The sequence below is a fragment of the Lynx canadensis genome, chromosome F1 (assembly GCF_007474595.2).
Source record: "Lynx canadensis isolate LIC74 chromosome F1, mLynCan4.pri.v2, whole genome shotgun sequence".
NCBI classification, from domain to species: Eukaryota; Metazoa; Chordata; class Mammalia; order Carnivora; family Felidae; genus Lynx; species Lynx canadensis.
Window position 1 is genome coordinate 39,959,568 of NC_044319.2, and position 27,430 is coordinate 39,986,997.

General features: G+C 53.0%; 1 protein-coding gene across 1 annotated transcript; it reads right to left on the reverse strand.

Annotated features, from left to right (window-relative positions):
• Positions 1–1,241: 1,241 nt before the first annotated feature.
• On the reverse strand, positions 1,242–24,262 carry CSRP1 (cysteine and glycine rich protein 1). Its single transcript, XM_030303214.1, has 6 exons — positions 24,156–24,262; positions 12,706–12,818; positions 7,477–7,645; positions 6,185–6,314; positions 2,857–2,947; positions 1,242–2,520 (listed from the first exon to the last, which is right to left on the reverse strand). The coding sequence occupies exons 2-5, from the start codon at positions 12,815–12,817 to the stop codon at positions 2,882–2,884; spliced, it is 477 nt and encodes a 158-aa protein (XP_030159074.1). The 5' UTR covers position 12,818; positions 24,156–24,262; the 3' UTR covers positions 1,242–2,520; positions 2,857–2,881.
• Between the last annotated feature and the right edge of the window lie 3,168 nt (positions 24,263–27,430).

Genomic DNA, 27,430 nt, shown 5'->3' on the forward strand with positions numbered 1-27,430 from the left:
TTCTCCTGTTTCTCCCTTTCAGAATGAAAAGGTCTATCTGGGGCGCCTGACTGGCTCAGTCAGTAAGAGTATGCGACTCTTGATCTCAGGGTTGTAAGTTCAAGCCCCATATTGGGTGCAGAGATTACTTTAAAAAATAAAGCCTTTAACAATTAAAAAAAAAAAGGGGGGGGGGGACATGTCTATCCTGAGCGTGTCCCACCATTATATTTCGGAAGCACATAACCTGTGTTTTTCACCAGTTCACAGCTGGGGAGGGGATTTGCCTATGGATGAATCATACCTGGAGTCTCCGCCATATCTTATGTAGATGACACTGAGTGAGGCTTTGGACTTAGCCTTAGAGTTGATTCTGGAACAAGGTGAGACTTTGGGGACTGTTGGGATGGAATGCATGTGTTTTGTATGTGAAAAGGATGTGAATTGGGGGATCCAGGGGCAGAATGCTATAGACTGAATGTCTGTGTTACCCGCCCCCACCTCAAATTTTTATGTTGAAACCTAATCCTCAATGTGATGGTATTAGGAGGTGGGGCTTCTGAGAGGTGGTTAGGCCATAAGGGTGGAGACCTCATGAATGGAATTGGTGCCTTTATAAAAGAGGCTCCAGGGAGCTCCCTTGTCCTTTCTGCCAGGTGAAGACATGGCAGAAAGTTGGCTATGAACCAGGAAGCAGGCCCTTACCAGACAGCAAATCTGCCAGTGCCTTGATCTTGGACTTCCCAGCCTCCAGAACTATGAGAAATACAGTTGTGTGTTTATAAGCCACCCAGTCTACGCTATTTTTTTTATAGCAGCCAGAATAGACTAAGATAGGGCCCTGACCATGCAGCACACTGAGCTGTCCTTCCTGGGCAGAAGTAAACTTTCTGGATTTGACAGGAAGGTTCCTCTGGCTAAGTTTCCCTCCCGCTCAGGGGTTTTCCAAGCTGGAAGAAGTTCTGAGCACAGTTTTGGGTCCTTGCTGAGCCCCTCAAATTCCAAAGCCCACAGAGTTTTCACACCCAGATATGGGAGTGGCGGCCAGACGGGGCAAGGCAGCAGGATTTGGTTGGTCGGGTCATTCCAGGCAGTGTCGTTCAGTTAGAACTGATACTAGAAAGTGAGCAGCCCTTGGAAAAACAGGAACAAACCCTACTTATTGCCACCTAACCTCCTAGGAATTTGATCGTTCTGTCAAAGTTCCCTCCCAGCCCTGTGGGTAGTGGTCCTCTCACAGACGAAGGATCTGGACGCCAGAATTCTGTTCTAAGAGCTTTATTGACCAGATGAGAAGTCAGCTTGAATACAGCTCATGCCTGCAGCCCTTCCAGGTGACAGCTCCACATAGTGTTGTCCTTTCAGTCACTGGGAGCAGCGAGACCCAGCCCCTCCCCTTCCTCCTGCTGCTCCTGAGTGGGAGGGCCTGGAAGGGATGGGAGTGATGTGGCCGGGGAAGGGTCCCTGGAGAAGGGTGGGATGGAAGGGGCGAGGCCCCGAGTGGGCAGGTGGGGTCCTGAGGACTGGGCACACAGGGAAGGGGTGTCCAGATCAAGACCGAGGCTGTGTGTGCCTCCCTCCACATCCGAGGGTCAAGCAGGAGTGGTAAGAACAGAGCACTGGCCTGGTCTGTGCTGTGACGAGAGGAGCTGCCACCATAGCCTCGGGACCCAGGGGTAGGGCAGAGCTATTTACCCTCAGGTTGGGGCCACTGATAAATGAAAGTATGTGTTGGGGGTGTTTCATTAGGGCTTCTGTCAAACAAGGAACTAGATTCCTGGGGAGGTCAGACCACATCTTGACTTTGGGGCTCTCAGACCTAAGTTGTTCTCTCATCCGGAAGGGGAGGACACCAGGTCCCCAGAGCCTCAGAGGCAAGAGGCCCAGAGAAGCAAGTGGCTCCTACAGTCCATGGCCCTTTCTCTGTGCCTTTCTGCATCCACCTAATAACTCCCAGAGCTGGGACATCCCAGGCCTATTCTAAGGGACACCAAGAAGTCCACCCTCTTACCCACAGAGGAGAATCTCCAGGATCCAATAAACCACAAGCTTCCTCTGCCCCATCATGGTCCTGCTTCCCTCCCCACTGGGCCTACTGCTCCTCTGGGATCTGAGATGTGGGCTCAGGGATCTTGGCAGGTTGATGACAGACACTCAGCCTAACAGGCCAAGAACAGAGGACTGTGGGGCGGGGTGTAGGAGGAGGGGTCGGGTCCCACCTACACTGAAACACTGAGGTCTCCTTCTGGTGACGGGTCAGATCCCAGGCAGAGGGAGCCCTTTAGAGGGGTGGGACCTCAGGTAGACTCCAAACCAAAGGGGGCCAGACACCCAAGTTCAGGTCATTAGTGATGTGTGGCAGGGCTAAGAGAGAGAGGAAGAATCCTGGAGGTCGCCGAGGCTGCTGGGAAGGATAGGCGATGAAAAGCACGGGAGTGGGCAGCGTGCGTGGGTGGCGGCAGCCTCACTCAGAGTGGACCAAAGCCCCAGCTCCTTGCCCAAAGCCGAAGCCCTTGGGTCCGAAGTTTTTAGCGTAGCATCCTGTGGAGAGAGTACAGTGAGTGTAAGGCCTGGCTCCTCCTCCCTCAGGCCACACCTCCCAGCCCTCCCACTGGAGCACTGTCTGCTATAAGGGCATCGGACTAGGAGTTAGGAGGCCAGGTTCTGGTCCCATCCTGCCCCGATTGGCCATATGACTCTGGGCCAAGTCACTTTTGCCCTCTGGCTTGTCTCCTCCTATGTAAAGTGAAGGGTCATACTAGAAGCTCTGCAATCGACCCCGAGGCCAGGAATTGGTTTACATTTAGCAAGGGCATAACTACTTAGCCCCCTACCCCCTCAGACCTCTGGACCTCGCATAGAAGTGCACCCACCCACCTTTGCAGTAAATCCGCCATCCTTGTCAGCCAGGGTGGTGGACTCGAGGCCTTGCCGCACTTGGCACACCGGAAGCAGACTTATGCCACGATCTGGGTAGGGAAGGAAAGAGTTAACGCTGCCACCAGGGGCTAGAGTGTCCCTTACCCCTCCACCCCCAGCCCCATCCCCCTTGACATGAAGACGGCTCAAGACCCTTCGGAAGTCTGCTCAGCTGGTACCACTGGGAGGACGTGGCCTAGGGGCCAGGCAGAGGAGGAAGCAGGCCAGGGACCACGTACTACCTCATGCCATCTTCAAGGAAGTGTTGCAATGGCACCAGCTGCACAACAAAGGGCAGGTGAAGGGGGTGGGACCACCACCAAGGTAGCAGCTGTTTCTCCACAGGCAGGGCCACACAAGCCTTCTCTGGACCTGCCTGTGGGTTAGCAGTGTGGGCATGGGCTCCTGACTCGTCCTGGCATTGCCACTTACTGCTGCACAGTCTCTGTCATTTCCCTGCTCTGGGACACTCCCCTGCCTACCTTGCAGGATGGATGGGAGATCTGCGTATATTCACATATGGTGCCTGGCCACAGCGCAGGCTATTGTAAGTCCTATCCATCGGAACCAGCCCAGCCTCTGAAGTTCTAGAACTGGGTGCCTTGTGCACCCACAAGCCATCCCCTCGCGGAGAGTGGGCTGGTGGTATCTCCCTTGCTAGGTAGCTCTGGGGACTAGACGGCTTTAGCAGGGTACGTGCCTGCCACAGGGCCTGGCCCAGAGGAGGCCCTGAACCAATCATATCTAGTATTACTCTGGAAGAAGGGGGTCTATGAAGTACGCTGATCTGAGCAGAGAAAGGGCCTTGGAAAATGCAGTCTCTCCAGGGGCCGCAGAAAGCCCTCTGTGGTTCTAAGAGGAGCCTGGAGGCCACACAGGGCTAACAAACAGCCTGCCGGGGGAGAAGCCGGCTCAGGTTTGTACACAGTGACGGGAGCCAGCACAGACAGGAAGACTTCTCAGCACCCTGTTCCCATTAGCCACAGCTGAGCAGGCTAAGCCCACTGCTGTGTGGACAGCTCTGCAAAACCAGGAAAGCTGGGGGCAGGCAGCACGCAGGCAGGACAAAACAAAGCCTTTTAAGGTCAAAGAGCCTCCCTCAGCACAGCCTGGGCTGGAGAATGAGAAAGGAAAATGGATCCCCTCAGATTTCCTGGCTGCCAGACCTTCCATGCTCCAGGGACGGCAGGGTCCAGAGAGCTGAGATGCGGGGGGGGGGGGCAGATCTTGGTCTCCTTCCCAGCACCCTGTGTACCTCAGCGGTCACCCAGCCTTTGCCTCCTCCTCTGCAAAGCAGGGGCTGCTACCCAACTCTCCAGGCTGGAGCAGGCTGAATTGCATACGGACCACCACCCGCCCCTCATTGCCTAGCCCTCCCTCCAAGTAAGCTTGACCCATTCATTCAGCACTCCATAGCACTCCTGTTCCTCAATAGTTCTTTCCCGGCCAAGGCCAAAGAGAGGTAGGTGGGAGTTTTCTCCCAACCTTTTTCTGCTTGAACCCCAAATCCTCTTATCCTATCCCTTAGAAGTTACAGCCTTAACTGAGAGACCCTGTCTAGGTAATGCACATACGGATTCTTCGCTAGTTTTCATAATTTTCTAATCTCCTAGTGAGACACTGTGAGCAGGAAAGATGCCAACTTAACAATAAGATTAATATCTCCGTTTTTCATATCATTAATCAGTAGCGAAGATCTCATTTGGGCCTCACAACAATCCCCAAAAGTAAATAATAACAGTAATAATAGTAATAACTCTAACAGCAATAGCCGCTGTGTACTGAGCACGTCCCAGGCACTGCACTGGGTCCTGAATGTGCATTGTCTCATTTAATGTGTAAAACAACTCTATTTGTCAGGGATCATCACTGGCTTCACCTTACAGATGCGGAGCTGAGGCTCAGAAGAGAGAAATGATTTGCCCAAAGTCGCACACCTAGTAAGCAGCTAAACTAGGTTTCAAACCAGGTTGTCTAGGGTCCAAGGTCTTCATCGTCATCGTGCTAGGATTCATGATCCCTTCCCATTGTACAGCTGTGGAAGTGGGTTCAAAGAGGTTAGACGGCCCAAAGCAGAGTGGACAGTAGTAAGAGCATGGGCTTTGGAGTTAGATGGACCCAGGCTTGACTCCTAGCCTAGCCACTGCCTCGCTAGGAGGTCTGAGCAAATTACTTAATGCTTCCGACACTCAGCTTCTTCATCTGTAAAATGCGATAACGATACCTATCTCTGACCAGGACTGTCAGGGTTAAAATGACAGCCTGCTAAGGTCTAGATGGAGCCCAAGTGTTAGTTCCCCATCTGTTGGTCCCGGGCACCTTCCTCATGGCTTGAAAGCCAAGACCCAAAGCCAGAAGAGTTGCAGACAGGCTCTTGCCTTGGCCACATCACCCCTCCATCTGGGCTTCCTGTGGAGATCCTGAAGTCCTCTCTGGCCATATATTGAAGATGCCTCTTCTGTGATTCTCTGACCGCTACTCTGTGACTGCCAATTCTCCCGCCTCTTCTCCACTGCAGCCTCTCTGCGAGATGGGATTGTCTCACTTAGGATGCAGGCTCACTACAGTGATTCTTACCATGGCCTGGACTGGGGGTCCACAGAGGAAGGGCATACGTAGTGGTCAGAAATAGTTTGCAAAAGCTTCCCAGGAGGCTCTGATCAGCCCTGAACCTTGAAAGTTTCTCCCCTGGGAGTACACGGATGGGCTTCCTGGAGTCTACAACTTATGACATGGAAGGTATATAGATTTTTGAGTGGTTCTTAATACTTTGGGGATCACAAATCATTTTGAAAATCTGATGAAAGCTATGGATCTTCTTCCCAGAGACAGACATGTTCCTACAAAATTTTGCATATAATTTTAGGGGGCTTGTAGCTCCTTTGAAACCCATCCCTGCACCCTTAGGGGGCTGTGGTCCCCAACTCTAGAGACGCAAATTGATCTTTACAACTCCCTATAAATTGCCCCTAAGCATTTAATAATCAATTCCATCCATGGCGGACCTGTTTTTCCTCAGGAGTAAGAATGCTGCCCAAGCCACCCCTCCCAGGAGCCCACAGGTGCCTTCCTCAGTCCTTGCACATGGAGAGGCACAGAGACAAGCCACCCATAGGGACAAAGGGTTCCTCCTTCCCTAGAAGGGAGGGAGTTAAAGCCCAGTGCTCAGGCTCCCTAGAGCAAAGCCAGGGTCAGCGTTCTAGGACAAAGTTCTAGGACTCACATTTCAAGAAGGTGTCTCACCAGCCCGTCTCCCCGCACCCCGTCTCCCCAGAAGCCACCTTACCTTCCCGGCACCGATCACCTTCTCGGCAGCATAGACTGCCTGGGTGCAACGGGGGCAGCGCTCAGAGCACCAATCTTCTGGGGCAAACTTGGATGCATTAGGGTTGGTGGTGGGCCTGTGGCCAGGGGCCCTGTGTGGGGAAGGACACGCGGTGAGATGACTTTCACTGAGGAACATGAGTGCGGCTGGCCCTGTGTGGGCATGACTCTGCCTTCCTCTGGCGCCAGGTAGCGGGCAGCTCTCCCGGCCAGGGCCTCCAAGGTCATCTCCCATTTTACAGATGGACAAACCAAAGCTCAGCACCATGCTATTTTCACAGAGGCATTGTACTCCCCTCAGTCACTGAGTTAAAACACTGGCATCATTTAGCACCTCGTTTGCTAAGAATTGCCCTCCTCCGGTCCCCATGCCTGCAGCCTGCCTATTATCAGAGTCTTTCCAGGAGAAATCTGCTGACAAATCACTCCCTCTGGGGCAATGACCTTGGCTAAAATGTGCTGACTCATCTGTCATTTCTGTCCATTCCCCCCAAGGTCAAGATGCTGGCCAGGCTGACTGCCAACAGCCACTGTTTCCGCAGGCCAGAGGTCGGCGGGTGCCAGTGAAACCCTATAGTCTTTCCAGGGAAGGGAGATAACTTCCCCTGACAGTGGGCGAGAGACGGTGGAGAGAATGAGACTGGCCTGGCAATGGTGCTGCTTCTGAACCCAGGTCTGGCTCAGACACTGGCTGTGCGACCCCCAGCCAAGCCACTGAGCCTGGGCTGGGGTTTCTCTTCAGAGAAAAGGGGAAATTAGACAAATTCTTGGGGCCCCTCTAAGCTCCAACCCTGATAAAAATATAAGCATCACTCTCCATACAGGGCGGAGCCTGTCCTGTTTTATTCCCCCGCTGGACCCTCAGCTCCTCTCATTGGCTCATTGGGGTGTTCTAGTCCTACCTTGGAAATCAGGGGGTCTCGGGGGCACCTGGGGGGCTCAGTCGGTTAAGCGTCCGACTTTGGCTCAGGTCATGATCTCAGGGTTTGTGAGTTTCAGCCCCACGTCAGGCTCTGTGCTGACAGCTCAGAGCCTGGAGCCTGCTTCCGATTCTGTGTCTCCCTCTCACTCTGCCCCTCCCCCGCTCATGCTCTGTCTCTCTCTGTCAAAAATAAACAAACATTAAAAAAAAAAAAAAAAGGAAATCGGGCTCTCTGAGCCTTCCGCTGCTTAACCAAAAGTGGTCGACGATGTGTAGGATCCAGGGGCGGGAGGACAGAAGCCAAGGAAAAGTGGTGAGACTCTTGTACTCACTCCTCGTGCTTGATGCCCAGAGACTCCCCCTTGTCGGTGCTCAGCGTGCCTGCGCCCTGCCCGTAGCCATAGCCTTTTGGCCCGTACTTCTTGCCATAGCACGACTTGCAGTAGATCTCTTCACCATGCACAGCCACAGTGGTGCTGTCCAGATTCTTCTTGCAGACCACTGGGGAGGGAAGTGACTATGGTGAGCCGGGTCTGGGGTGAGCTGCTTGCTCACTGCAAGCCCCCTGCCACTGAAGCTCTCTGGGCCCTCTGGTAACTAATATCCTGATCTTTCAGGAGCAGCCTGGAAATGGAGGTCAGATGGCCAATGAGCTGGGAGGACAGAGGGAGGGGATCTGCGTGGCCTAATTCTAGAAATTTTGGCCCAGCCACCTCTCACAGGAGCCCACGTGTGCCCCCCTCCGTCCTCTCCACCTTCACACCCGCCAGGCGGCAATGCACCCCAGGTTGCGAGGCAACAGCCTAGGCTGACCCCAAGCCGCAGGAAAGGTGTTGAGGGCCTTCACTCTGCTCTTGACAAAGAGACCACGGGTCCCAACAGGAGAGAAGAAAACAGAAAGGAAGGAAGAAGAAGGGCAGGGTTTTCCTGCTCCCAGCAATGTGACCCTGAAAAAAAAAAAACAATCTGCATGCTTGGGGGTGCGGGGAGCACAGGCGAAGTGATGCACCCAGAAGAGCAGGTTTCTATTTATTAAGTACCCAGCATGGTGGGCTTTAGGGTGAGATGTGGGTCATGCTAATCACAACAGCAAGATCTGGAGTTTCTGATCTCAGAAAACAGTTTGCCACAGGAGAACTGAGGTCAGACTCGGGGAAGAATTCCTAACCCCGGGGACATGGGAGATTGGAAAGGGATGAGCTTCAGAAAGCCTGTGAGTCTCATATATCTTCCTGTGTATCTCAGAAGAGGCCTGTGCCCATGAAGTGGAGCCTGGGGCCCTGTGCAGTCAGACTGCCCAGAATCAAATCTCAACTCTCTCTCTTTGCAGCTGTGTGACCCGTACGTGATGGGCAAGTTATTTTGCCTTGCTAGCCTCCGGGTCTCCATTTGGGTTTTTTTGTTTATTTGTTTCTTTTTTTTTAAGTAATCACTACAACGTGATCCCAACGTGGGGCTCGAACTCACAACCCTGAGATCAAGAGCGGTACGCTCTCCTGACTGAGCCAGCCAGGTGGCCCTCGGTGTTTCCATTTGTAAACGCAGACAATAATATCTACCCCAAAAGGTGGTTGGGAGAACTAAATAAGATCTTGCATGTAGCGTGCTTAGCACAATACTCCATACGCAGGAGGTACACGATAAATGTTGGGTTGCTTTTACTAGTATCATATATAAGTTAGTACTGCGGGGACACAGGGAGGAGGGAGGACAGGCCCAGGCCTCAAAAGATCATGTGCTCCCAACTTCCACCTACTTCTCTCAAGACACTCGTCCTCACTTTGTTTGCTTAGGTCTTATCCTACAATGCTAATTTGGTTCGATGAGGTTCCTTAAGTATGGCGGTCCAGTGTGCCCAGCTGGACCATATCCTCAAACATGTCCTGAAAAGGGAGACCTCCAGCAACCACTGGACCAGCTACGCCTCTCACCTCCCTGTGAGAAGGCTCTCAGCTCAGCAATTTGCAACTTGCCATCCTCTGGCTTTTAAAGGGTCGGGCCCTCTGCCAGCTCCTCTCTCACCCTGCCCTCCAGGTTGGAGAATTCAGACTAAATAAGGACCCTCTGGTCTTGCCCTTGACATTCCCACCTCATTCCAGTGTTCTGGGCAGCCCATATATGGAACTTCCCACCACCTCCCCTGGGGCTTGGCTCCCAGGAAGGAGGGAGAGAGAACGGCACGCTCCAACATTCCCTTCTAGGGCAGGAAGTCAGGAGTCGGCCTGGATTGCTTCCCGTAAGACCCAAGTTGAACTGGGAATTCCAAAACCAGAGGGAAGGCAGAAAGCAGAGACGAGGTCAGTTGGGGGAGCAGAGGTCTATTTTGACTCATCTCGCCAGCATGAGTCACAGGAGCTCAGCCCGGAGGAGACAGCGGGGCCTACAAAGTCGTTAGCCTCCAGGTGGCTCCCTGCAGGGCCAACTGAGCCCTGACTTCCAGAACCCCAGAACCGGAGTCGAGACCACCCTGAGGGTTTCTGCTCTGCTTTGTTCTCCCCAAGACCTTCTGCCCTTCCACCTCCATGCGGGCAATATAGTCTGGTCACCTGGAGGCTCCACCAAAGACTCAAAGGGAATTTTGAATGAAGGCCTAACTAAATTTCTACCAAGTGTTAAGCTAAAAAAAAGACTTAGTTGTGGTGAGTGATGCACCTGTTGGGAAAATGTCCTTCCAGATGCCACAGGCTTGGTGAGGCCTTTTTGGTGATGCTGTTTTGAAATATGAGCAAGAGGCAAGCCACAGGTGAGAGGTCGGAGCCACCTCACCCCACCCCAAAACAGAGAGGGATTCTCTCTGGAAGGAAAACCAAGGCCCACAAAGAAGTTTAAGCTCACAGAATTGGCCAGAAGCAGGGTTGGGTCAGAACCAAGCCTGATTTCCATATCTGGCTATTTTCTGCCTGCCCGAGACCCCCTTCAGGTAGGCCAAGCATGTGGGACCAAGGGGGTGAAAACCGACCCGAAATTTCAGCTGCAGGCGAGGAGATGCTGGTGTCAGAGGGCGTGCAGGGTTCCTCTGAGCTTCCCTTATGCTCTGCGGTTCTGGGAAACAGCCCAATTCTATCACTCACCACCATGGGGTTAGGTCAGACCAGGTCCACTGTTCCACAGGGCTGGGTGCTCAACCCTGCCCTGCCCAGGAGGGAGTTGGTTACAGCTCAGAGAAGGCCACACAGCCTCAGGCCGAACCCCAGCTGCAGCGCCGAGCTCTCCCGCCTGCTAACAGGAACTGGCCACCCCTGCCGAGACCACAGGTGTATACTAGACCCTCTCTGTCCCTGCTTTCAGGTCAGAGGCCAAGCCCAGGGTGGAAGCCATTCTCCCCGACTCTTACTACATCATCCTGTCTTCCTCCTGTCTGTCCCAGGCCCTCAGGAAAGGGAACGTAGGTGCCACGCTGAGTAGAAGCCACAGCCAAGGACCCAAATGGTCAGAGGCCCAGCCAGCAAAGGGACTGTGGCCCTTAATGCCCCCCAGGCCCATACTCTGCTAGCCTTAGGAAGGAAAGAGCCTTCAGAAGAAACTTAGGAAGGAAGGTCCTTTGATTCTCTGAGGGTTATTCTGAGTTCTTGAATTCAACCTGGACACTTCACACCCACTTCTCTGAAAAAGAGAAGTGACGCTCCTTCCAATCATAAACACATGTGCAAAATGCTGTTCTGGCGCCAGGAATAAGCAAGTTGTGGAGACACCTGATAGCCGGAACCTCTTTGGGCTCAGATACTAAGAACCGTGCAGGCCCTGAGACCCCAGGCAGACGTAAGATCCTTCCCTATGGCTGTTACTTTCACAACACCCCCTCCCAGCCCTGCTCCCCGGCCTGACTTTCCACAACTGTTTCTAGTCCTCAACACCCCCTCACACCCTGCCCCAGGCCTGCTCCCTTCCTCCTATGCCACCCCCTAAATTCCTGACTTCCCTCAACCGCAACTAACAGCCACTCCTCCACAGGCAGGACTGAGGCCTCTCAGCTGGCCGCTTCTAGTGATTAAGCAACATTTGAGAGCAAAGACAGAAGCCCTATGGACCCCAGCAGCCCAGACCCTCTTTCCTAGCCAATGCTGAGCCCGCTTATTCCTTCTGAAAAAATAAACAGCTTGAAAATTCCTAAGTGCAGGGAACTGCTGATAACGAGATGCGGCTGTCTGCGGCCTCCTCTGCGGGCTAGAGGCCAACTAGGCCCCACCAGGGCTCGTTTACTCCCATTCATCAGACACAGCCCTCCGGCTGCCCCTGTGGCTGGCTGCGCAGGGTGTGGGCCCCTGCTGCCCTGTGCTGGGTGGCTTCCGGCTGAGTCACCCAGCAGCAGGTAGAGATCTGGTGAACATCCAGTGACCAGGCGGCCCTTGGCCCATCTGGCTCCTACTCTGGACCACAAATCACCTGGGAACAGAGGGGCCACAGACACCCACCCCCAACTGTGCTCCATGCGATGTAGGATGGACGGGACCCCTTTTCTGGATCTCTCAGGTGGGGTGGGACTTCAGCGCCCTGTGAGGCCATCACACCACATTGCCTGCAGTCCCATAGGCACCGCGTGCATGTCCGGGGGCAGTGCCTATCATGTATCGATTGCGGTAAGGACTTGGTTTTCCAAGCTTCTATCTTTTCATTCTCGCAACAACCCCGTGAGATAAGTATTATTAGCTCCCCTGTCACCATGAGGCAACTCAGCCCAAAGAGAAACTGAGTAACTTGTCCATCACCACCCAGATAACCAAAACTGAATTCAGATTAGAACTCTGGCCGACTGGCTCAAGAAACCCAGGGCTTAACTAAGACATTCCATTGCCTCCCACTCTTGTCTGCCCTCAAGGAAAACTCGTGTCGCTGAAAATACCTCTTCCTCTGACCCAGACCCTCTGTTCTGATCACAGTGAACCGAGTCATTTAGAAATGGGGGGGGGGGGGCGCCTCCCTGAGGCACTGCTTCCTGGGTGCTCTGAAAACACCGTCGGGGTCAGGATCCGGACTCATCCAGGCTTGTGATTCGAGCCACTCTTGCTCTGGGTTACTGGGAGAGGATACCAAAAGATCTGCCTGCCTGCCTGCCTGGTCTGTCTTCCTCTTATCCCAGGCTGTTGGAGCAAAATGGGAGGTGAGGGAAGTGACCAGGCAGGCTCAGAAGGGGGCGGAAGAAGGGAGAACCCAGTTCTTCTCCCAGACTCGGGTGTCCCCATAAAATTGCAGCCTCTTAACAAGTGATAATTTGGGTAAAACTTTTATGTTTTCCTCTTCAATGATGGCATTGTGGCAGGGAGAGAAAGAGGAGAAAGCAGAGTGGAAAGTTTCCCTAACCAAGTCTGAAAGCTTGGCTCCCAGCCCCCCAGCGGCTGCCACCCCCGCCAGCTCTGGCCAGCCCATCCCCTTAGAAAGCAGCTTCTGAGCGGAACAAAGAGGCCCTTAAGTGCTTCCCTCCCCAGCTGCGCTCCAGCCAAATGTCAAGCTGTTTACATCCCATGGGGCCAGTTCCCTGGGGTGTTGACAGGCCCAGCCTGTGGGGGCGGGCCCAGACCCAGTCCCCACGACAACGACAGCAGGGCCCCGGGGCGCGTACTCACTGCACAGGAAGCAAGATTTATGGAAGCTACTGCCTTCACACTGAACCTCTTCCGCAAAGTAAACCGTCTTCTGGCACACCCCACATTTCTTGCCTCCGCCCCAGTTCGGCATTCTGAAACGGGACACAGAAACGGGAATTAGTTTTACGGGGAGATGGAAACACAGATTGCCCATGACAGAAGAGCCACAGGCAGACCGAGGACAGAAAGAGGGGGAGCGGAGCACCTGTGGGGGCCCCCAGCCCTGGCCCCCTTCCTCCTGGCTTCTTGCCCCAGAGCCATCAACAGATGTGCACTGAGCAACCATTGACTTTCAGCCTGTGCCAGGCACTAAACAGCATAAATAAGCAGCAGGGGCACCTGGCTGGCTCAGGGGGTTAAGTGCCTGACTCCCGATTTCGGCACAGGTCGTGATCTCACGGTTCATGGGATCAAGCCCCACATCTGGCTCTGAGCTGACAGAGCGGAGCCTGCTTGGGATTCTCTCTCTGCCTCTCTCTCTCAAAATAAGTAAATAAACATTAAAAAAAAATAAACAGGGGCGCCTGGGTGGCTCAGTCGGTTAAGCGTCCGACTTTGGCTCAGGTCACGATCTCACGGTCCGTGAGTTCGAGCCCCGTGTCGGGCTCTGGGCTGATGGCTCGGAGCCTGGAGCCTGCTTCCGATTCTGTGTCTCCCTCTCTCTCTGCCCCTCCCCCATTCATGCTCTGTCTCTCTCTGTCTCAAAAATAAATTAAAAAAAAACGTTAAAAAAATTAAAAAAAAATAAACAAACAGTATAAACAAGCATAAGAATACCAGCTCTAGGAGGCTGTAGTTGCAATAAATTGAACCCTCTGCTACATGCATCAACAGGGATAAATCTCACAGAGATGCACCCGAGCCAAAGAAGTGGGTAAACTGTAGTTCACAAAACACAAATCATTTGTGTAAGGTTCACAAGCAGACACAATTCATATTGTTGAGAGATGAACACATGGGTGGAGAAGTTATAAAGAAAAACAAGGGAATGATTATCACAAACTCTTATCTTAGATTTGGTGCCTCTAAGACAGGGAAAGGACTACAACCATCTTGGGGGTCTCCAGAGGGGCTGCTAAGGTGCCCCTTAACCTGGGTGGTTGCCATATGGGCACTTTATAATTATTCTTTGAACTATACATGAAGGCTTTATATGCTCCTTTATGTGTATGATATAGCTCACCAAAAAACCCAGAGAAAATTTTAAGTAGGAGGTAGCACACAGGGCATAGTTCTCAAGTTTTAGGCCCATTAGGATCAGGGGTGCGGGGGGCGGGGGCTTCTGTGAAATCAGATTGACCAGCGCCACACCAGACCCCAAATGAAGCACAGGAATCTGGGTTTTTAATAAGCACCCCAGATGAGTCCAAAGCAGGCAGCTCGAGACCAGCTCTGAGATGCTCTACGTATTGGTTCTGACTTGAGGTCCTGATGCCAGACGGGGTGGGTCCAATTCTGAACCCACCACACACTGGCTATGTGTAGTTGGTCTTTCTCCCCCCGCCCCCCCCCCCCCCCCCATTTTTTAAAGTAGGTTTCATGCCCAGCACGGAGCCCAGCTGGGGGGCCTGAACTCATGACCCTGAGATCAAGACCTGAGCTGCGATCAAGAGTTGGACGCTTAACCGACTGAGCCATCCAGGGGCCCTGTCTTTGGGTAGTTGGTCTTTCTAAACTTTGATTTCTGCGTGTAAAATGAGGAGAAAAACAAAAGCTATTTCACAGATTATTTCTGGGGATCAAATGAGGTAGGGCATGTCACAGGGGCTGGCCTAGAGTTGGCATTCACTAATTATTATTAACTCAGAAGCCCAAGACTGCAGGACAGGCCTGCTGCCAGTGGGTACCTGATGCCCCAGAAAGCAGCACAGAAGGTAAATGCCATAGAAGTTTGGAGAGCCTGGATCCCCTTCGGCTGATGGGATCAGCTTCTCTCCTTCCATTTCACTCCCTCACTCAACAGACATATGACCGAAGGACACAGATGACCCTTTGGCTTTCCTTTAAAATTTTTTAAATGTTTATTTATTTTTGAGAGAGAGACAGAGTAAGAACGGAGGAGGGGCAGAGAGAGGGAGACAGAATCCAAAGCAGGCTCCAGGCTCTGTCTGAGCCGTCCGCACAGAGCCCTACATGGGGCTTGAACTCATGGACTACGAGATCATGACCTGAGCTGAAGCCAGACGCTTAACCGACTGAGTCACCCAGGCATGCCGACCCCTTTCCCTTTCTTGACAGAAGTTCATGGAGGGTGGGTTCCCGTGCAAGGCACGGGCGACTGTGGGTAGAAGATGGGTGACAAGGTAGCCCAGGATGGGCTGATAGGGTGATAGGATGATGCAGGGTGCTAGGAAATGAAGGGGGGATGGGGCCAGAGGGGGCTGTTGACTCAGGACGCAAAGGCGCCTAAGGAGAAAACTCACCAGGAGCCTATCAGGAAATGCTGAAAACAGGGATGTGTTATCCAGAGCCCCGGTAGCAGGACTTGTGCCGACAGCAAGAATCAATGTCAAGGACAGAGGAAGACATGGTTTCCACTGCTGGAGAGCTTCCCACCTGACTGTGGACATAGGCCTCAGCTCAACAAGAAGGTCTAGGCTGTGCTCACAACGGAGTCCCACACTCTACACAGCACCTGGCATACAGGTGTTCGTATAGGTGTTCTATAAGTAGCAGAGGAATGAGCGAAGGATGCCCTAGGGCCAAGTTCTCTTGGGGCATTTCTGCAGAGCCTGGGACCTAGTAGAGGTACTCAGTAAAAGTGTGCAGGTTGATAACAGGGCTTAAGGTGGGCAAAGGGGTGTTGGTGGTGCTGGCTCATCACTGTCACTGGGGCTCAAATATCACAATGATCACAGGGATTTTCAGCAAGGTTTTGTCCCAGCGGAGGAGACAGACACATTTTCATTCCCCCCTGCTTTGTCCTCCCACATCCTAAAAGCTGGGGTTTCCTCTGGTCCCAACCTGGCCCCCTTCTCTCCCCAATCTCCTATGGCCCCACCGCACTTGCCGTCCTTTCATGCCAAGGACGTCCATACATCTCTGGCCTCGGCCTCTCCTCTGAGCCCAGTCTCGTCCATCTGACTGAGTTCAGGTGAGTATCTCCGCCTGGATGGTCCACAAGTACCCTAGTTTCAACGTGCGTGACCTGAACCCATTGCCTTTTCTCACACTTGTTCTTTTTCTCGACTTTTCCATTTTTTGCACGTGCTGCCACAACCATTCTCTCCATCACAGAGGAATTATCCCACACCCGAGAATATCGGTGGGTTCTTCCCCCTCCCTTAGCTGCACCCCACTCTATGCTCCCCTTTGCCCACTCACCCCCAAAACCTGTGCTGACCCTATAGGCTCACTCCTCTCAAGCCCTCTTCCCAGCACCCTAACCCAGCCTACTCACCTCTCCCTCACGCAGCCCATCCCCTTTGAAGAAGACACCATGCTATAGTCACCTGTTTCTTGGCAACTATCCCAATTTTCAGCCATGGCACATGGCCTGGATCTAACCTAAGCAGCCAAGGCTATTGGCTTAAAGGTGGGCCAGCTATACATTTCAAGCCAATAAGATGGGAGAAGGCAGTTCTGGGGGCTCTGGAGGAAAAAGCATCCCGATCTTCGGAGAAAACTTCCTGGAAGCAAGTCCCTCTTCCCCCCAGTGAGGACAGGGAGCAAGGGGCTCTGAGGTGGTTGTCCCAAGGGGGACAAACAGTCTCAGAATGAAGCTGACAGCAGGGACGACAGAGCTGAGAGACGAAAGAAAAAGAAACCGAGCCTGTAATGACATCATTAAAAGCCACCAAATTCAGCCAAACCTAAAGTTCAATCTATCTCTGAATTTTCCAGTTAAACAAACCAACAAATTCCCTCTGTTGTTTAAGTTACTTTACAAGTGAATGCAGCCCCAGGGAGACAGCAATTATGGCCTTGCTGCTTCTGGAATCTCTTTCCTATTCCATTCCCAAGCAGCTGCCAGATCATTTTTGTGGAGGCTCCCCCTGCTCAAAAGCCATCAGTGACTCCCCGCTGCCTGAGAATAATCACTCCCCTCACACTGAGGTTCTCCCCTGCGTGGTCTCCACTTCCTTTTCCAGCTGTCTCCTGTTACCATACCTCCCAAATGATCAGGGTTGGTGATACAATCACTGGGTTCCGCCCCCAGAATGCCCAGCGCCGGACCTGGCCTGTGGGAAGTGTTCCATCAATGCCTGTGCACAGAGTGGCCAACCACAGCCATCCCGTTCTCCTGCGAGGGCTGCTTCAAACACCTGCAGTGACATGCGAGGGGGGCTCTGCTTGGGAAGCTTCTGGGGAAAACGTGCCTGTTGGTACGGAGCCACACAGATTCTCTTCTGCCTCTGACTAAGGGACTAGATGTCACCCCCAGAGAACTCCTGCAGCCAGGGCACCCCAAATGACAGCCTGCCATTGACGGCATGCTTATTATGCACCAGGTTACATAAATCATCTCATTCTTCCCCTCCTGGAGATGGGGAATACGTGCCTACCTTATAGATACGGAAAACAAGGCTCAGAGAAATTAGGCACTTGCTAGCACTGACTCATCTGGAAGAGACAGGACTGGGATTCTAATGCGGGTTTAGCTACTTCTGAGTCCTCTGCCTCCCCAGCTGTCATGCTGATGCCCCATCGTATTTCAGTGTGCCTGCTCACAGTAGGCATACAGTACCCCAACGCGTGGCTCTCTCCTCCCTTTCCAACCTCCTGAACCAGCAAGGGATACGCTCCATGCCCCTAGGAATACCCCCGAAGGAGGAAAGTTCCCCTAACCATGTGGTTGAGAGCCAGTTCCAAACAGTGTTTTGTTTCCAGACACAAAGCCCTTCTCCCTCTGGGGGAGACCCACAGCTCCATACAGGCCTCTCCTTGTTCTCCAGCAGGGCCCCAGGGAAACAGGAACATGGGCGGAGAATGGGTGAAACCCAAGGCCCTGCCAATGAGGAAAATCTGCCCGGGATGCCTGCGCCATTCCTTTGAGCCTGGCCATTTGGCTGGGGGCTCTCCTCTCAGGAGCCCAGTGAAGGGACAAGGGCTCTAGAACCTCGGGATGAGAAACAGTGATGGTTCACTAACTGGAAGGGTCCCAGACCACCCCTGTGGATGGGCTCCCCATCCCCTCTGTCCACATGAGGACCCCTCCAGGGGATTTGCCGTGGGGAAGTCTCAGCTGGAGGGAGCCCTGGCCACCTCCCTCCCTACAAGAGGCAGGGAGCGCTCTTCACTCCACCCCCGCCCTCCTGCTCGGCCCCTTCTTTCCAACAGCCAAATTCCAGCTATCTATCAGGAGGCCGAGTGGCCTTAAAAGGAAACCTGTTTCTCAGAGTTTCTGGGGTGCTTAGGAGGACACCTAGCTGCTTCTCAATTGCCTTCCTAGTTCTGGCTGTCAAGAGGCACTATGGGAGACTCTGAGGAGGCAATTTCACCAAGTCAGAGTTCAGGTGGGAGAGTTCAGTAGTTAGAAAAGTGGGTCTGCACTCCATCCCTTCGTAGTTGAAGGATCTTGAGCAACTTACTTTCCTCTCCGAGCTTCAACTTGCTAGTCTCTAACTTGAACCATACATGGGCTCCCTAAAATCGCTGCTCGGAGGAGTGATGAAAATATATGGAAGTGATGGCAGGGGGCCAGGCATACCATTAAGTCCTCGGTCCTCTGATCACCACTGACAGGACCGGCCCAGGCAAGCTTGACACCAGCTGTGGGGCCAGACGTCTACCGTCCTTCCAAGCTAGCCCACATGTGGAGGGAGCAAGGCTTGAGCAAGAACATGCCAAATGGGGACCACGGATTCCTGGCTGATCTGTCAGCCCAGCAAAGGAGACAAGTGACTTGCCCTTCTTTGGGATCTAGTTCCCCCTGGCTGCCTGAGACGCAAGCAGAGACTTGTGTCTTTGTATCAAGCTCTTTTGTATATTGTTCTGGGTGTTCAAGAATCATTGCTATCTTCTGTAATCCCATTATCCACCTGGCGAGTTTGCAGCGGGTGCCCTCCAGAGAGTTACGTTCCCACTGGCAATTGCAGTCTGTGTTCTGGTTTGCCCTTTTTCACTACGTTGATCATCTCAACAGAGAATAGGCCTTGAATTTTCTGCTGAATGGCTAGAAATATCTGGTCAGCTCTTTACCTGAAATGTCAGGATCCTAGAAGGCTGGAAGCTAGAAGCCAAGGGTTGGCCTCTTCTGACAAGCAGCTAACTGTCCACACCTTTCTATCTAGTTGTCCCATTAAGAGCTGTATCCAGATCCTCAACCTTGAGAGGAGGGATTCAAGATGGCGACTTGCATAGCAAGAGAGAAAGAAGCAGATGTAAGGCATAGACGCTCATGTTCATACATGTCATGAAAGTTGGGATGAGGTGGTGGGTTCAGCGTGGTCATGTGTGAAGTCCAAGGAACCATCTCAGAGATGGATAATCCTCAGCCACCGGCCACCAGTGTCTGAAGGAAAGCCTCCTCTCGTCAAACCGTGATTTGACAAACCATCCCATGTCTTTATTCGTCCAGTGGAAAAATCCCATCTCTCCCATTCCAAAAATGTCTTTTTCCCTCGGGTCAAAGAGCGACTTTTGGCCACAGAGCTCAGGTCCCCACCCACTCGGTCTGGTAGAGACCCGTCAGGTGTTCGTCTAATTAGAAATGCACTGCTCGTATTACCTGAGCTTTGTGGTACTTGGCCAGGTACACGGGAGAGCTGTCACCCTTTCCAGTCCTGTAGCTCAGCCTCTTCTTCCGTGCCCCGTCAGGAGAGCAGCCAAGGAGAAAGAGGGAAGGAGGCAGGGCCATGTTGATCAGGGTTCAGAACCCACGTCTTAAGAGCTGGCACCCGAAAGCCCAGGAAATAGACTTCCCCCGACAATAATGGTCACTGGGAGGGGGAGGAATGGCCGATTAAAAAAAAAAAAAAAAACAGCCGCAAACTTGGGCGCCTGGGTGGCTCAGTCAGTGAAGCTTCCGGCTCTTGATTTCAGCTCAGGTCAGGATCTCGCGGTTAGTGAGTTCAGGCCCTGCATCAGGCTCTGTGAGGAGCCTGCTTGGGATTCTCTCTCTCTCTCTCTCTCTCTCTCTCTCTCTCTCTCTCTGCCCCTACCCTACTTGCTCCCTCTCTCAAAATAAATAAACTTAAAAATTAAAAACAAATAATTTAAAGAACCCGCACACTTGCCCCCAGCTTCACACCACCCGCTACACGATGTCTTCACAGACCTGCACATGGCCCACCTCTCTGCACGTGGCAGGATCTTTGAGCTCTGGTGACTCCTGGCCCCGTGGAACCCTGGGACTTGACCGTCATTCCAACTCAGCTCTCTCCCTGTGCTAGGAGTGTTCCCTTCCCATGGCCCTTGTGTGACTGAGCTGACAAGTACAGTGTTATGTCTCTTCCTGCTTGTCTCTTAATGCCTCTTATAGTAGATGTCTTCCCCCTGCGGAGTTTAGAAACCTGAAGGTCAACAAAAGAAGGAGGGGGAGGTCTATGATTTTTTTTTTTTTTAATATTTCAAAACTACTACAAGAAATCTTATATTATAATAAGGTCTCACAGACTAGTCAACGGATCAAGTTTCTCTGGTTCTTTTCTGGAATGATGTCAATGCAGAGTGGTAACAACTGGTCGTCCCACGCTGAAAGGTCTGACTGATTTTTCTTGGATTGAATTTTAAAAAGCAAAGACAAATTAGCACTTGGACCTTATAAAAACAGGTTGTCTGCAGCTGACTTCGCAGGAGGCTCCATCCCCCCACCCCACCCCCTCCCAGCCCTGCATAAAGAGCACCAGGCACACTGGAGAGGAGGGAGGAGGGTCCTGTCGCCTGGTTGGGGCCGAGCCTGTGCTCCAGCTGCAAACCTTCTATTTCTTCCTCCTTTGTTACTGTTGAGGAGTCAGACGCTGCCTTTCTGGCCCTGGGGAAGCACTGGAAATACCAGCGTCTGGAAATGCTAGCCGCCTCAGTATTTACACACTTTACCATACATGGGAATTACTCAATGCCCACGTCAGACGAATTCCTGGGGAGCTGCGTAGTACAGCCACGTCATTTCCATAGAAATTCCTGACGACTGGAAACCACAGGCAAAGCCTCTGGTACCCAGCAACCCCCTCCCTGCTCTCCCTACCCACAGCTAGTTACTCTGTGTGTGTGTGTATGTGTGTGTGCCTTTTTCTCAAGCAGTCTCTTTTCCAGGCTTCCTTTCTTTCCTGGAAACCTGGCCTGGAAATTCAAACACACATCAGACCTGGTAAAAGCATATCCACCAGATCTGACACCTAACATCCAGGGGCGCCCTCTCCTCCCTGGCCGTGCAGCAGAAACCTAGAGGTCATGAGTTCTAACCCTGCCTCCATTCACGTTCATAATGGCAAAGCCATATCTTCCTTAAGTACTTTATAAGCCACGGCAAAGCACTTTGTATAAAGCGCATGTGTTTCACAAATGGCAGATATCGATTGCCCTAGTAAACTGATTTAGAAATTGGGAATGTAATGGGAGCAAAGAGGAATAATAAAGTGACTGAGCATGGAAAGAGTTGGCCTATCTTTGAATGGTAACTCCATAGCTGACCAGCTGTAGTACTGGGCAAGTTACTTATCACTCCTGAGCCTCAGTTTCTTCATCTCTAAAATGGGGAGCATCGGATTGTTCATAGATTGCTCAAGATAATACACAGGAAGGATTTAGGCCAGTCTCTGGTGCACGGTAAGTGCAGATATCTGCTTACTATTACCTTAAAGGAAGGTCAACGCTAATATTTCTTGTTCAATTTTATGACTCAATTTTAGACATTTAGCAAGATGCCCAAGTAATGGCAGATGGTTGACTTGGAGGAAAGGTCCTTTTGTTCTCCCTGGCAATTCTTTGTTTAGAAGTTCTTACTACACCTCAAAATGTAAAATGCAGGGGGCACTTGGGTGGCTCAGTGGGTTAAGGGTCTGACTCTCTATTTCAGCTCAGGTGATGATCTCACAGTTTGTGAGCTCGAGGCTCATGTTGGGCTCTGTGCTGACAGCGCAGAGCCTGCTTGAGATTCTCTCTCCCTCTTTCTGCCCCTCCCCTGCCTCTCTCGAAAATAAATAAATATGTAAAAATGTATAATGCAGGACTCTTCAGTCCTCAAGCAAACCTACTTTTCACAATAAGCTGGGCTTACAAAACTATTTAAAACCTTGGCAGCCTATCAACACAGCCTTCCCAGGGGCGCTTGGGAGGCTCTGTTGGTTAAGCATCCGACTTCGGCTCAGGTCACAAATTCATGGTTTGTGAGTTCCAGCCCCGTGTCAGGCTCTGTGCTGACAGCTCAGAGCCTGGAGCCTACTTTGGATTCTGTGTCTCCCTCTCTCTCTGCCCTCTCTTGCTCATGCTCTCTGTCTCTCTCTTTCTCTCTCAAAAATAAACATTAAAAAAATTGTGTTGTTTTTTTTTAAAAGCCTTCTCAATTTGTTTTCACCACCAGGAGAGCCACAGGAAAATAAAAACTATCTTTTTTTCCCCTCACCTGGTCCTCAGTAATGCTCACAGGGAAAAACTGGCTACTAACTGTTTGTCCAGTAGGGCAACTAATAGCCTGTATCTACCCCGTTCGTTCACCAAATGTTTGCTGACCGCCAACCGAGTATCCACACCACACTCCCAGGCTACCACTCTACTCCAGTGAGGACGCTAGGGTCCAGATGCAGATGTTTACAATTGAGAAAGGAAACCCCCCGGGGCCAGGGCAGACCAGAGGCAAAACTTGTGGCACCCCCATTTCCCACACCTTATTAGCCGGTGGGCCTGCTCTTCAGGTTCGCTCCTGCAACCCATCCCCCCAGACCCTTTGGCCTGGGCAGTGTCCCCCTCCCCCTTGTGTAGCCCACACCACACCCTCAGCGGGATAAACTTCCTGCCCGGTCTGACTGTCCCCACCCCGGATATCCTCCCCGAGGCAAAGGGTCATTCCCTGGGAAGCTGTGAGCAGTGCAAGGCTGCATTCAGCTGGGATGGGATAGAAGCTGCCCGAAAGCGGCTGAGGACTGAGGACAGTCTCTCTTTGAAGAGGAGACCCTGGGCTCCTGAGTCAGAGCCCGGCTGGAGAGTCAGGAGGCACCTGTTGAGCGAAAGCTAGGGGACCCTTGTCCCCGAACCCCAGGAGAAATCCCCAACCTGCCCTCTGAGATGACAGACACGGCCAGCACTTGCAGCCTCCTTAGCTTCTGGGAAGGAAAGGGGAAGACAAGACAGAAGACAGTAATGGAGCCTCACCGTATTCCAGGTCTGCGCAATACCTCCCAAAATACCCTTCCCAGAAGAAACTAGGCATTGAGAAGTTAAGTCACTTGTCCAAGGTCACCACTATATTCAATGGCAGATCTATCTGTCAAGGCTGAGCCAGTCTGCCTTCCAAGCAATCTCTCACGGAGATTCCAGGCTGCCTCTTCATGACTCACTTTCTATCCAGAGCCCAGTGGGTCTCCTTAGTGTCACTGCCACTGGATCCCAATGCTGAGCCCTGTCAGGGAGGGAAGGGCCTGCCCATTCATTCACCACCACCCCCCGCCCCCCACCAACCAGGGTGGATGGCTGGACCTCAGGCCTCTAGGGAGGGGCCAAGCCCAAGCTACTCCTCCCAGCCTAGACCCAGGTCCTGGTTAGCTTACAACAGCACAGGGATCAAGAGCATGCAGGATATCTACCCCCACCCCACCCCGCCTGTGAGTGTGGACACAACACCTGCTTCAGAGGTTGCTTGTGGGGTAACATCTTGCAACTTGCTTTAAATATGACCAACACCAGCTCCTTTCTTGCTCCCCAGCCTTCAAGGACTGAGGCCACAAAATACTGACGGTGGGCATAATCGTCCCCACCTGGCACCAAGACTTGGGGTGGGGGCAGGCGAAATGTTGCCGTTTCCATCTGGCTCCTTAAGAAGAGTGAAAACTCGCACCTGCGCTCAGGGCACAGATGCCCCAGGCTGGGCCCTGAAGCCAGATGGTTCCTCCACCCTACCCCCGGCACGTTCTCCTCCCGGAGCAGGAGGGTGAGGGAAGGGGTGGCACGGATGCCCTCATCCCCCTGCCGTACAATGAGCGTCAGTGGCGCGCAGAATCGCTGATTGTTCTGCTGCCAGACCTGCGGGCGGTGGGGGAGCCCGGCCACCCCGGGTCAGGCGCACGAAGGAGCCGTTTGTGCCAGGAAGCCCCGAGCCGGGAGGCACCCAGCGCCTCCTGGAAAGGGAAGCGCCGCTCCGGCTTAGTGTGGCCGCTTCTCCCACTCCGCGGCCCGCGACGGCCCCCCCCCCCCCCACGACCGCACCACTTTGCTTTCCAGCAAAGTGGGGCCGCGGCGGCCGGGAGGTCGGGCCGGCGCCGCGCGGGTGCAGCGCGGGGCCGGGAGCGCGCGGAGGGACCGGGCCGGGCCGCGCGGCCGCGGGGCGCACTCACCTGGCAGCTGGCTGCGCGGCGCGCGGGTGGGAACGTTCTCGGAAGTGGCGGCTGGGTGCGCCCGGCCCGCGCCCCGTTTTGTTCCGCTCGGGGGAAGGCGTGTCCCGGGCCACGCCAACCAGTGGGCTTTGCACACTGCACCACAGCAGGGCTGATGTCATGGCGCGAAGCCCCGCGGAGCTGCCCTCCCGCCGCCCCCACCCCGCCGGAGCCCCAGACCCGGGGCGGCTGGACGGCGCCGGCCAGAGACGCCAGTTCTGCCTCTGCGGACCCACTGTGCGCCCCTCCGCTGCTGCTGCTGCTGCTGCTGCTGCTGCTGCTGCTGCTACTGAGAGCACGTGCCCGGACCTGTCGGAGGGGTTTTCCTGTCGGCCAGATGAGAGGTTGCAGATGTGAGCCGAGAGATCAGACTCCCGGTAAACTTGTGCCCCCAGTAAATGGAGGAGAGGCAGGGGGAGTCTTACATTCGCATGTTCCGGTGGCAAGGGGTAAGGGACACATTGGGGCGCCAGAGTAAGACAGGCCTGAGCTCTGATCTTGCCCCTTCCACTTGCTAGCTGAGCCCCTGGTCTAGACACCTACCCCTTCTGGGTCTCAGGCTCTGCATCTGTTAAAGGGGTATAATCCACAGGGATGTTGTGGGGGTTAAAATGAGATCCTATAGGACCCGTAAGCCCTCAGCAGTGGCCACCATATGACAGATATTCAACTGTTAACTCCTTTGTCCAAGGGCTTTTGTCCCTTCAGCTTTCTCCCACCTTCCCAGCTCCCCAAAGGAGAACACCCCACCCCACCCCCAAAAGCAGCAGTTCTGAAAAGTGGATGCCTCCTCTGGGACTTTTCTCTGGGCCTCCAGGCTTCAGGATGACAGGTACAGGCTCAGGCCACTCAGAGCCGCCCCTGGAGCAGTTACTACTGGGTATGGCACCTTCACCCAGTTCCCAGCCCTCCCTGAGTGCCTGCTACAGGCATTGCACAGGGCGGAGAGGCTCACTCCCTGCAGAGCTGCCTCCTCCACCAGAGGAGAGCCTTCACCTCTTTCTTGGACTCAGGGATAGCCCAGAAACCCAATGCCTTGAACAGAGAAGGAAGTCCCCAGGGGCCCTAGGCCCTCAAGCTGGTTCCATCCCCCACAGCCCTGCCCTCCGGGGGGGGGGGGGCACAGAGCACTGCCCTCTGTTTGGGAACCTGTGGACCTGGGTTTGGAGGAACAGGAAGAATCTAAGAGGCTGATGTTCCCAGGAAGGGAAGAGTGACAAAGAAGCGAGAGCCTCCAGGAGACAAGATCTTTTAGTTTGCAGTTTCTTGTAGCTTGTTCACTATATTTCTAAGTCAGAGGGAAACCGAGGGCTGTTACTATCTCCCATTCTCCAGGGCTCGGTGACATTATTTGCACTGAGTGCAGACCGAATGAACTACACTCAGGTCTTGGGTATACATTTCACTGTGATTGTGTATGTTCTGTGGGTGTGACCCTGTGTAACTTTCTACAGCTCTCTTGGGCTCTAGAGTGTTCTCTGAGAAGGAAGTACTACAGCCTCCTTCTGCCCATAGCAGTTAATGAGGGCGGGGGCAGGTCCTGGAGGCAGCTGGTCACCCTTCACCCCAAGTCACCTACAGATGCAGCTGCCAGCCTGGACTGGTGGCAGGGGCTCAGACCCTCAAAAGCTTCATTTAAAGTTCCAGGATGGCTGAATCAACTCTCATCTAGGAATAAAATCAAGCATCTTATAATCCATAAGAAACATTTTTCCCCTGGCCAGCCCCTTCATATAAACAGGGCCCTCCTCGGGGCACCTGGGTGGCTCAGTTGGTTAAGCATCTGACTTCGGCTCAGGTCATGATCTCATGGTTCATGGGTTTGAGCCCCGTGTCGGGCTTTGTGCTGACAGCTCAGAGCCTGGAGCCTGTTTCGGATTCTGTGTCTCCCTCTCTCTGCCCCTCCCCCACTCATGCTCTGTCTCTCTCTCTCTCTCTCTCAAAAATAAATAAACATTAAAAACGACAACAACAACAACAACAAACAGAGCCCTCCAGGATTGGGAAATCTACAAGCACCCAACCAGTGTTTCTTGCAGATTGGGCCATCCCCATCTGACCCAACCAAGATGTAGGAGGAAAAACCAGGAGAATTCCTGGCCATCCCTGCACTGAGCAAGCAAGAGATCAGCAGGCACATTAAATAGCAGAACTACAGTGTCAGGGACCATGGGCTTGCTGCCCAAAGGTGGTGGTCTCATGGGATTATCCTCTCTCCCTTTAGCTCCCGAGATCCTGGAGAGAGAAGCTTTGGAGTCTTGCCCAAGATTTTGCAAAAGGGCAAACGCCTGCATGTCCTTCTTTGGCCTGGATTTGTCCTCTCTGGAGTCGTGGGCCTGTTGGTGGATTTCTCCAGTAATGACATGCCAGCCTGTGCTGTGCAGTGTCTGTAGAGAAAGACAGTGGTAACCGCAGGCACACTTGGGATTCTTCCAGAGGATTTTAAAGCACCTCGTAAATAGAGTGGCTATGTCATGTGTCATCCAAAGTGAAATGCTTTTAACAGTGACCAGTATAGTGATGATATTCATAATTACACGAAGGCAACAGGACTGTCCCAGGCAAACCAGGATATATGGTCGCCCTGCATGTTCACCCAAAGACCGTGTCAGCGCACATGTCTTAGAGCTGTTTAGGCAGAGCTGGAGGTAAAGGAAGCCACGTAGGCCCTGCCTCGTCTACTCTTTCTGCAGAACCTCGCACCTTTTGGTTGTCACCCTCCCTGTTGCCAACCATTTGGGCTTGGGCTTGGGTAGCTCATTTGCAGGTAAAGAAGACTCGGGGAATCAGGCAGGACTTTGGGATCGAGGTGAATCAAAGGTGTGCTGGGGGTCACCAACCATGCAAACAGGCATGAGCCCAACGTTGAAATCACACAAAAGGCCAGTAAACACCATCGACACTTGGGACATCACACGTGCTGAAATTGTTAGGGCAGAGATACTCATTCTGGCTGACCTCAGTTATGTAACTGTGCCCTGATCGGCTCTGCCCAGCCAGTGGCACCCAAATCTGCAGAAATAATACAGTCAGAGTTCATCACCAAGAGATTCTCTGCTGGGGGTTCTAGAAGGAGATTGGGCACGCACAGTGGGGCTTGGTTTCTTCTCTGAACTCTCAAAAATGTCTCAACTCTTCAGTATCCTCGCTAGGCACTCTACCCCCCAGTGCCTCTGGATTGGACAGCTGGCTACCGGAGAGAAAGTAGGGCATTATACAGGCAGGCAAGAGGCTTC